This window comes from Argentina anserina, chromosome 6, assembly GCF_933775445.1.
Source record: "Argentina anserina chromosome 6, drPotAnse1.1, whole genome shotgun sequence".
Lineage (NCBI taxonomy): Eukaryota > Viridiplantae > Streptophyta > Magnoliopsida > Rosales > Rosaceae > Argentina > Argentina anserina.
The window spans coordinates 12,082,400-12,094,392 of NC_065877.1; the positions used below are offsets into that span (position 1 = coordinate 12,082,400).

Genomic DNA, 11,993 nt, shown 5'->3' on the forward strand with positions numbered 1-11,993 from the left:
AACATGTATTTGAATTTCGTTAAGTTATGCGTTTCTATATTCTTATGAGATTGTGGAAATGAGATGTTCCATATAAATTTCTATATTTATTCTGTTAGTTTAACAAGTGCTAGGATAAAAATAGAAAATGAGATTGATCTAGGTTTTATCAGATTGTGGTCGACTGGTTGGCGGTAGTTCTTTAGTTTAGATAAGAGACACAAATTAAGGAGTAGGGAGAGAAAATTGGCGCCAAAATTGAAATTGTTGGGTGTCTTTCTCAAGGTAAAGGGCGGGAAAAATATTGCTCATCTCAGATGGGGTTAATTTTGTCTTTTAACCCTCTTTGTGGGCCTCACGTACTTGCCACGTCACCAAGATGACGGAGAAGTTGAAAAAAACTGACGGAAGTATTTCAATGATAGCAATACTAGAGTCTGGGTATCACATTGGTACGATTAAGAGTTGAGGTATCACATTGGTAGGTACACCAGAATTGAAGGACTGTTGGTGAAAAAAACTCTTAGCTAAATGATTAATCTGGTCATATTGTTTTTGCTTTGGAAGCAATGCAAGCAGCGGTTTCTTGTTGTTCTTCTGGATCTGCTAGCTTGTATCACTTTGATCGGCTCTCTTGTTTCATTGGTTTGGCTTCACTTTTTCATTACAGATGCATTAGCTCTTGTGAATGTGTAGGTCCTCTCTGCTGTTTCAATTGAATATTCAATCATCTACTTTTGAGTTCAACTATTACGCTTCTGGTTTCCAGTATAGAACATTAGCCATGCGGCTATTGTTGATCAGTCTTATACTTGGTCCTTGACCGTGGCACGGCCTGTAACTAAGTAACTAACGGGGATGGTGGATACCAGAGACGCCGATCCCAGAGCCGGGTCGGCGTTGGGAATAGGGTCGATTCAAGCAAATTTCAGTCCTTGTTATGACGTATGTAATCCAGGCTTTATATTCTTGTTCAGATCTGGCAAGTTCATGCGGCCAAGTTGGACATCATGTTTCGACGAACATCTAAATCTAGATGACAGTCCAAATAGTCAATGCCATCACAAACTGAAACAAACCAAACAAACGATTACCAGAAGCACAATGACATCTTTTTTCAGGCGAACTTTGCTTACCTACAATGGTAGACAACCCAGCGTGAAAATGTCTTCTCGCTACATCAATGTCATAGCTTTGAAGAAAATGCAGTATTACATGGCTCAACCGGGAAAAATGACATTGCATTGAGACAAAACTGGTATGGCAACAATGATACATCAAGCATTTCAAAAATGTGTCAAAATGCTAAACATGATCAGATTACGCCTAGAAATTAAGCCTGTCCAGCGTGAAATTCACACATTGACGAGGCTTTTCCAAACTAAACTCAATACATTAAATAATGAACATGAATCATACAACTAAATTATGCAATATGTCATCACCGATGTAGCCTAAGATTATTAAGTGCACCATAACTCATCTCTCGCTAGATATCCTCCGCTCTTAAAGTATCATAAAATTAAGTCTTTATTCCTACAACAGGGGGTCAAATGCATTACTGACTGTACAGTATAACAATACTCCCCAGCTTGCCATCCGCTTCTTCCACAATCTTTTGCCCATGTTCATTGTCAGGAAATCACTTTGCATCTGCATGCAATACTTTGCAGCAATGGAAGACCACGGATGGGGTAGTAGATACATGAAATATCTACAAATTTAGCTGGTTACACGAACCCAAACTCACCTTTGGGAATAATTAACAGCATGAGATGGCACTTCAACTATTCCAGATGGCGGTGTTTGTGGCCTTGGGGTAGTGACATCCGACAGTCCAAAATCAGCATTAAGCATGTCTTCCCCATTCCATTCAATAGCTGCTATAATTGTCATAGTGAAGGAATACACTTGGCTGCAATCAAAAAACAAAAATAAATGCAAACAATGGGACACCAAGGGAAGGAACGTCTTTTTGAAAAGGATACAGTCTGTTCTCCACATATCCGTAATACTAACGTCAACACCAGACAAAAGCCAATAATCTGCATCATTCTGCAACAATAAAAAAACGCAGTCAGCCACAAAAAAGGAATCACATTCCTCAAATACTTGATTTACCACGTACATGCATCACTGAGTATAAATAAATTTGAATAACTATCTACACAAGTATATGAAATTCTGTACATAATATTAGATTGATGTTTTCTTAAATTCCTATCTACATGGTTGACTCTGAATTAGTATGAAAACTACTATTATTTTCCTTTCACAACCACATAAAGACAATAACTTTATCAGCATTATAGTACTTACATCAACATCAGAAGGAACAATCTTCATCATTCCCCCACCAAACTCCTGAGAAGCATTTACATCAGAGCACGTCTGATCAACTTGAGCTTGTTGCGCCCTAGGTTCAATTAACTTTCCTCTGTCGTGTCCAGCGGCCATTTCTGCTGTTGATTGCTCATTAGAGCAAGAACCAGAAGCAATTGGGAGGCTAACAGGTGGCTCAACTCCATTGACATCATCAAACTTCTCCTCAAATTGACTAATATCAATCAATAAGGAAAAATATTATAAACCAGAAAGAATCAATCTATTTCAGCACGCAAACAAGCATACACCATTCATAAAGAAAACCACTACAGTATATGGCTAGATGCAGTTACATCAGCCACAGAAAAAAGTACCTGACAAGGTACACGTCAATCGGTCCCATTGTGCTTCGAAGTATTATCCTGTATCTCCGTTGTGGATAGTCAACAGCCTGATGTGTATTGGACAGTTTAGCAACTTATTAAAGAGAATACTAGGAATATATAACATGTTCCTTCTGAGAAAAAAATATAAGTTTGACTGACTTCATCGGGATCTGGGACCTCCAAGGTGGTTCCATGTGGAGCTTTAATCGCTATTAGAGTTTCATTCTGGCCAGAAAAGGGGTCGATCAGTTAAATGCAAAACACTAAACGATCACTGAAAATAGGTGTTATAACTTAGAGACGACTGACCTGGAAACAAGGTAGGCCCTTAATGTCTTCTTCAGTTACAAAAAGCCACCTAGAGTAGGAGGTAATATCATAACAACGTTTGATTACACATTGAAGCAGATGAAAAATAATGTGAAAGAGAAAAACAATGATCTTCTACAAAAGTGATGGAGAGGAAGAGTTTACTTTTGGTTGTTTTCATCTCCACTCAAATCCCTCAACTTTTCTTCCATCTCTCTGCACCAATATAAAAGCATCATCATCTACAATAGATCCAAGATAGTGAAATTTAAGTTTACAGAATATTAACCACATAAACCTTATTCGGTCATCTAAGTTGCGCTCTTTTAAAGTTAGGTTTTCCACTTCTCCCTGCAGAACAAAACCACAATGTCAAACTTCGCGCTGTAAAACGATACTAAATTGCTCAACTTTACTTTTACCACCACAATTTTTTTTTAGCATTGCAAAGAGCTGGAATTGTGGGTCTATGGATTAACAAACAGTTTGTGGTAATCGATTCGAGAACTTTACTTGTAATATCTTTAAACAGAGAAAAATAGCTAGCCTTCACAGGACAACATTATATTCAATCGACATTCAAATACCTGTAATATAGAGAGATTAGCATCGAGATCTCCTGGCCTTGAAGAATCAAATCCCCTAATCAATCATTTAACCCATCCTTGCATAAGTTTCAACGTGTTCCAGATACTATAAACTAGAACTGAATTCAGAGAGAGAGAAATTGATAATAAACTTAATAATTTATACTTCCAACGTATTCTGTTCTTGAGTTTCTTTTCTATGAGACCTATGCCTTCCAAGACATTTGTTATGTCATATATACGCCTCTTCTGGACCTGTTTCATTGGACACCCTTCAATCAGTAAACAACAATATATGTGCTTATGTGTACGAATATAAATATTTGGGTGGGGGTGGGCTATGTATATACATACTAATACATTCAGACTGAAAATGAATACCTCTAGAGTTTCTGCTGCTTTATTTAGATCAAGAATTCCATCTTCTGCTTGCTTAATCAAAGTGATGAACTTTTTTGTCAAAAGACCTGGACAATTCAAGTACAGTTACCTCACAGTGAGAAAAGCTGACATCCTCCCTATATAAACAACGCATATCAACTACACACAAACCTAGTGAACTGTCAAAACGACAGCTGCCAGCTGGAGTAAGAGGACAAGGGGAACCTGCATGTTGAAAGATGCAACATAATTAGATCTCGTGATCTGTTATAAGATATGTCAAGAGAATGTAACATATTGATGCCAAGGTAAATACAAATCTGGTCCTACAATCCAAACTACTGTGCATTATCTTTTACTCTTTAACAAAGACACAAATTCAACTGGATAGCTAGAGCATCAAACTCATCAACCACAACCATAAAAGTGCAAGTACACCAAAACTAATTGCTGCGGTCAATTGAAGATAATTAACAAAAAGAGAGCTGTTCCTAAGTAGATGAAATTGAAGACCCTAATAATGGCTATTATTTGAAATCTCTCTCACTCCCAAATGATTACGAATAGCCATTGTCACACATCACAGAAAAATTTATTTTTCCTCTCCCTTTAAAAGATCATAAACATAATTGGCTGGGGTGTCCCAGCTCATTCTTTTACGTGGACTAGCTTTTCCTTGAATGATAAAAGTTCCCAGAAAACTAAATGAATGAAAACATTTCTCACCAGCATTTGACGCAGGTGTCTGAGACCCAGATTTTCCCTTTGAAGCCTTTGTTCTATTGTTTGTCTTTCCTGTTTTTGTAGTAGATACAGGAGTTTGAAAGGGACTTTGAATAGTGGTATTATATCCTGGACTGCTAGTCCAATCGTTGTTCTCAGCTTCATTGTTGTCCGCTGGACCCTTCCTTTTAAATTGCTGATAATACAGGCAAAGTTGAAGAATTTAATGAACCTTCTTTGCAAGGTAAACATACAAGTTAAAATGCACTACAAATACTTTGATGATTCTACTATACAAAATCAATTTATACATATTTGAGTATAGAGAATGCAGCCACTAATGGAACTGGAAGATTCTCTCACTACTCATACACAAAATATCAATATCAAGGATAATTGGCAAAGCATAAAAGACTACAAATTTAAGAAAATTTCGTAATAAAGATGAACACATTCAGAAATATGTAACAACATGTATGCTTTCTCAGCCACTGGAACAGACTCGGTCCAAAAACATAGAGTTAAACGCTCCTTTATTCAAATGCTAAAAGCATATCATCCGATAGCCTAAACTTGTGTCAGTCATTACACCTGATCTCATTTCTATAACATAAATCTATACACCTAGTGAACAGATAGGGGACTAATACAAGGTAGATAACTCTCTACCTCCACGTAACTCAGCGCCTTCTGTCCAGACTACGCAACATTCGACTAAGAGTATACCTACAGCATATCGAAGTCCCTATCTTACTCTTCAACTTCACAAATGGAGACCCAAACTAAACTTACAGATTACACCAAACTCTTAAACATACAATCTTAACAAGCACTGGCTTAGCAAAAAGTCAACTCATGAGTAAATTCCTCATAATATCAGCAGCGCATACAATGCGAAACACAACCAATCAACTAACTCTAATTCTCAATTGACCTCATCTCGGAGAAATCCTAACTCACCAACAACCACTTAATCAAAACCCCCAAAATCCAAGCATCCAAAATTCACCACCAAATTCCACTCACCCCTAAACTCAAATACCACACCCAATTCCACTAAACCAAGCTAAACACAGATAGGCAACACTCACCGGAGATCGAACCACAATAGCCTCCGGCTCCTGGTCCGCCGGCCGCTGACCACCACCGGAAAATTGATGATAATCCGCCGGAGGAAAGAACGGCGGCTTAGACTCAAACACTAGGTGCCGCCTCATCGGCGGCACGATCTGGCTGCTGCCGCCACCTGCGGACGGCGGAGGCGGCGCAGGCTGCCGGTTGGGAGCTCGAGCCAAGCCGGACATCGAACCACGATCGACCGGCCCGAACCGTCACTGGACGTCTCCGATTTGAAGACGCCGAGGAGTGGCGAAGAGAGGCGTTAGATCTTTAGGGTTTGGCGAATCGGAGAGAGGGAAAAGGGAATCGGAGGGAGGTGGGGAGGGAGGGGGTTTAGGGTTTAGAAGGGAGGCGAAATGGGATCTCCGAGAGGAGGGTAGAGAGAGGAAGTGGAGGGTTAGAGAGAGAAAGAGAGAGATGGAGAGAGAGAGAAGGGTAAGAGGAAAGTGGGGGTTAGGGGAAGAGAGCTAGCAGAAAACGAGGGAAGCGAGGGAATTTTTAGTTTCGGATAGATGTGGAGGGAACACGGGGGGAAAAATATTAATTCGTTCCTTTGTTTTTCGATTTGTTACCCCGGAATTTTTATTATTTGCGTTTTGGCCCATGGGTTTGCTTCATTGTACCAACTATTATTCCAATTAGGCAATAATATTCTGAGGGGCTTGGGTTGTATAATTACATATTGACCAGTGGAGGAATTGATGGAGAACAAATATTTATTCTCATGTAGAATAATTATTGAGTCAACAGGGCGAGAAATAGAATATGATATGTGTCGCGGTGGCAAATATTAAGTAGAAAATTTTGTGTTACGACACGAATATTTCATGTTTGAGTTTTGAAAAAAAATGGAAATGGGTATAATTGTGGTGTGATGGTAGAAATGCAGTTTCATTACAACGGATCTATACATACACATTATCTCTTGAGAGGGTAAATCCTAATGTCATTATTCGCATTTACCATTGGTTGCACCTATCTTACAAAGTGAAAACATTGCTTTGTATGTCAGATTCAGTTACAAGGTATACTGACTATTATCAAAGATTTGAGACAATCAAATTTTATACTAGACTACATAGTAACAATGTAAGTAACTTCTTCTCCTAAAAAAATGTAAGTAACTTCTAATTTTTCTAGAATAATATGACTTACTTCACTATGTATCAATGACGAAACAACCTTCATTCTATTTTTCAGTAGTGATAAGTAAGAGGACCATACATTTTATAAACAGTATAAGTGAATCGTATGCTTCATTATAGTGTTACATTAGTGTACCATAAGCAAATTTTCATATATTAAAAAAAAGTTTGTGCATATCAATAAAGTTAGAAATTTGAGAAATTTGTATCATTATAAGAGCAAAACCAACATACATGAATACAAATATTATATTACAATGTAAATCATATCCTGAGATTACATCATTAGAAGATTAGGGGGGAATAACATTTACAACGTACAATGTTTGGAATCTTATCAAACCATATTTGACAATTTACAGTATTGATGTGCTCATGGGCAATAGCATCACCATGAAAGTTTAGTTCATAGTAGTAAATCAATGCAAGATATATAAAAAAAAAAACTTTAAGGTGTCTTCGCAATGTACTAACGCGGAGAATTTTATGAACTTTTAGCCTCCGCAACTGAATTTGGTAATTGTTTTCGCTAATGTTTTGTGTTGTATGTATTTGTGTGCAGTGGCGGACCGAGATATGGGCAAGTGAGGGCATATGCGTCAGTAACTTTATGCTACAGTGTACTACCTAAGCTGCATGGAATCGAGTGCGGGTACGTGGAAGCGCGGAAGTGATTTTTTTGAATTTTTTTAGAAGCGGGTACATTTTGAAAGCGTCCTAATAAAATAATATATATTTATATCTAAAAATATATTATATAAAACAATAAATTAATTACTAAAACATTATAGAAGAACAATATGATAGAAAATTATCCCAATAAACATTTTGTAATTGTCTAGAATAAACAACACAAACACTTGAATAATTAACATGATAACCAAAAATGATGCGCATCACCTTTCAGTTAATCCATCATCCACCTGACGAGCTCTCTAATCACACTGACCAAGTGTGTGAAATCAAAAATGTATGTATTTACATTTTGCAATAAGCGGCGCACCCTGAAGCTGAATGACTTTGTGCTCTCTCTCTGAGCTTCATCTTAGTCTAGCCCAAAAATCCACAACATTGATTTTTTACTTATCTAGTTTTCAATTAGTATCTTGCTCCAAATCAAACTCATGTATAATCTTATATACCCTTGTTGTCTTACACAAAATTAAAAGCTCAAACAAATCATCAAATCTCATTCAACTTGCTTGAACGACTCTTCAACTATATATTTTATGGGGTTTTATTCAATTCTAGATTTTGATTTATCTTCATGAATTATCGAGTCCTTAGAATATGTAGATTTTAAGAGGAATTTATATTAGAGCCGGAAAATAGAGAAGAAAACTATAAAAACTCAACAATTCTCGCGCTTCGACGGCGTTTCCAACCCTGAAGCTTGCGCTTCGACGACGCTTCCAAAATCTTCTTTTTCGGAACCGCGCTTCCGCTTTCGATTCCGATTCCAAAGCTGGAATCAGACCTCCAGTGAATCTTCCGTGCATCGTAGATTGCTACCATTATATGGACTTACCATAACATTCATGCCCCCAATAGCCCTATATTGTATTAGCCCAAAGAGACCAAGACGTGTAAGTCTTTAAGACTAACCAACATCTTTTTTTGGACTATGTGCTATTTCTTTTGGCATATGTGCTATAAAATACAAATGAATAAAAAACTTTAATAAAATAATAAAGTGTAAGAGGTTTAATTGTTTGATCCTTTTCTTTTTTTGCTAAGTTTTTTTTATATAAAATATATTATAATTTATTTTTGAAATATTATTCGAACTATATTGAATAGTTTAAAGAAACAACAATTGTCTCTAATGTTAATTTTTTATTTTTTTTATTACGTCCCCAATAAATGAAGTATTGAGTCCGCCACTGTTTGTGTGGGGCTGGATTATTGATTGTTTTAGTCACTAGTTGAGCTAAAACGTGAAGGGTAACATATGAAGTAGGAGAGTAGCTCTTGCCAGTGCGCATTAGGGCATGGATGAAAGAAAAGACCAAAATGGGTGGGGAGATTGGAAAAAGACAGAAACTGCATGCCCATATCCGAAATAGTTGAAAAGTTAGGGGCAGAATTCCAGAGCCGCTGATAGAAAAAACAAGAGACGAAAAATACAAGAGGAATCGCCAATCCGCGCCTTTATTTGTCTTTAAACAAAAATTTCATTTTATATATTAATAGCATTTTCCTGATAACACTAACGATTTGTTGATTATTGACGTTGAATAATTACGTCTCATCCGACCCTAACTACCACGTACCCAAAACTTGGTGATGCTGAATTCATGACATCTGGCCACCTCCTCCTTATTCGCTTCTTTTTAACCCGCCGTCTAGGGGAGAGTGAGTCACTTCCATTTTGCCCAAATTTTCTGGTGGTTCATGTTTGGCTTAGATCGAACACTTTTTGGTAATTTTCCCTTTTCTTCTTTTTTCTTCTTAATTTAATTAAACTCATCAGGAATTGAATTAATTATGAATGAGAGACAAAATGTATTTAGATGTGGATTTTTCTATTTTCATTGAACTATTTACTTAAAATATTGAATTATAACAGCTCCGTTCAAGTCTTCTTGTGAGTCTTATTTTAATATGAATTTACTTCGTGTTAGGAAATGCTTATAGTCTTTTTGTCCTAAAATAATACTAATTACGATTGATTTTGTTATTTACCATCGGATTCAGAATAAAATTCATTTAATTACTAAAAGACCCCTATATATATCAAGTCACTTGTATCGTGTTTGGATAGAGAAAAATAATGAGGAATTTAATTAAATTCCAGAAATTTGAAATTCCTCATTCTATTTGGGTTGAAATTCTAAGGAAACTATTTATTGGAAAATATAAGAATTTAAAGCATGTTTTCCCTGTTTATTTTCCATGAAAAAGAGGTGTCATTCTCCAATTCCTAATATTTTCTATGCAATTCTAACCTTTTTTTAAATCTAGTGAATACTATCCAAATAAAAGAATTCTTAATTCTTAGAATTTTATATTCTTGAAAATAAAATTTCCATGAAAATAAGATTTATATCAAAATAAGATTATTTTATCCAAACACAGCATTATTTCTTCAACTTACCAATAATGTTATTATGCTACACCAATTTTTAACAGCATAATGACAACAAAGATCACTACACCAATTTTTTTCCTTTACAATATATAAATAAAAAAATAGAGAATATTAAAAGGGAAATAGAAGAACTCTTGTAAAATATATGTGATTGTTTTATTTTTGGGTTTTAACAATAATATATATATTCTCAATTTGGGTTAGATAATTTGTAAATATTCTAGTCCTACAACATAGGAACAAAATAGATAAGGAAGAGTTGTTACACAATTGGGGATAATATATACATAAGAACGATTAAAGCAGACAACAACCAAAAGAAGTGTTGCCCTATCTTTCTCTAGGGTTTGAGGCTGCGAGTAGAAGATTACGACATAGGCTTTGGCTTTCGTCGGATATGTTACAGTACCTAAATCGTCTTCCAACGGTGGCAGGGGTGGTAGTCAGTGTCGGCGAGGTTTTGGGAGAGAAGGCGAAGACAACAATAGGCAGTGTTGGTGTCTTCAGCTTCAAGGCGAGGTTCTGATCTACTCTTCAAGGGGGATGATTGTTTTTAGGTGTGTGGTTTGGAATTTCATTGAAGTTTGGACCAGAGGGCCGCGAGGTCTCAATTGGTCATTGGATAATTGGGTTTGTCAAAACCCAACCAAGGGTTGCAACGGCAAGAATCTAGTTCTGTTTGGTGAGTAGCAGCGGCGCGCCTCTTTGGATTTCCACAACCTAGGGAGGAGCGGCGGATCGGCAGTGCAAAAGGTGGTTGCGACAAGTCGGCAAGGAAGTTTCTTTTAGTAGTGCCACCTCTTTGGTATTGATGGAAGGAAAGAGGCAGACTAGGGCTTGGATAGCGGCGGCGATGGAAGGGAAGAGGAAAACTAGGGCTTGGATATGGGTCTTTGGGCCTGGGTCAAAGTTTGGGGTGTTTGGCCCAATGCCTTGGTTTTCCAACCCAACAGGGAATGAGTTAGCTTTAAATTGGGTTATGTTTTTTAACTCACGTCTGATAAATGCTTGTCATGTTTCTTAGTTGTGTTTGTATTGTTGCTTGTGCAACAATTGCGTGTTTTTGACATGTGATGGTACATGCAATATTTGGCATTTTAGAGATGAGAACCAATGTTTGTATTAGACTTGCTTAAATGCGAGCGGAAGTATCTTGTAATGAGTTATGAATGCCTACATATGAATTGGTTATTTTCCCTGCCAACTTCATGTGCATTGGTGCTGCGTAGTTCTTGCCTAAATTTCAGCAAGTTCTATTAATGAATGAACTTCTACCTTAAAAAATGGAAATATTCTTAATTGCATTAGGGTAGTTTTGGTAACAAAAAATAATACTCACCTCCCCCGGCCTCTTTGTATCAAGTTAGGGTGTTTGTCAGGAATCGATTCCTAATGAAGAGGTGAGACCCACATTAAATCAATTTCGTTAATATGTTAGTAAACAATGAAATTCTCTCAATCCAGAATCAATCCATCAATTCTCAATTCAATTCCAAGTTAGTAAACATGTCCTATATTTTTCTAAAGTAAGATTCATTCACTACATGTCGTCATTCATAACACCGTTGAGTAAAGAATTGGTGGGTGAACAAAAAGATTTACATAGGGATGCATAACTTATTACAATTAATCAGCTCGCATATAACAAATATAAATTTTATATCTCAGACGCTCTAAACGCCTATAACATGTTGAAAACACTCAATTATAACGCACACAATAACATAGTCACACAAGTTAAACATGAAATAGGCACCGCGTTTTTTTATTTGGTGGGGGAAATTAAACATTGTATGCGTCGTCGCATTCGACTCTTTCATAGGAGAGTGCGCTCTATATGGTGTCATGAGCACGCTGGTGGAGGTGCAAGATAGAGGATATAGGCATCTCTTTACTTTCTCAAATGAATGTAATCTTAACGGGGTAAAGAAGAAGGGGACCATGGAGC

At 36.8% G+C, this 11,993-nt stretch overlaps 1 protein-coding gene across 2 annotated transcripts; it reads right to left on the minus strand.

The window, feature by feature from the left end:
* Positions 1–1,190: 1,190 nt before the first annotated feature.
* On the minus strand, positions 1,191–6,274 carry LOC126797944 (transcription factor E2FA). 2 transcript variants are annotated; one of them, XM_050524719.1, is made up of 14 exons: positions 5,782–6,274; positions 4,694–4,886; positions 4,139–4,192; positions 3,968–4,053; positions 3,753–3,841; positions 3,587–3,641; positions 3,298–3,350; positions 3,165–3,215; positions 3,000–3,048; positions 2,850–2,915; positions 2,679–2,755; positions 2,299–2,536; positions 1,968–2,034; positions 1,191–1,859 (listed from the first exon to the last, which is right to left on the minus strand). In XM_050524719.1, the coding sequence occupies exons 1-14, from the start codon at positions 5,992–5,994 to the stop codon at positions 1,726–1,728; spliced, it is 1,425 nt and encodes a 474-aa protein (XP_050380676.1). In that variant the 5' UTR covers positions 5,995–6,274; the 3' UTR covers positions 1,191–1,725. The 2 variants fall into 2 exon arrangements, with proteins under 2 accessions (XP_050380676.1, XP_050380675.1); XM_050524718.1 differs by having other exon boundaries at positions 1,191–1,862; positions 5,782–6,273.
* Between the last annotated feature and the right edge of the window lie 5,719 nt (positions 6,275–11,993).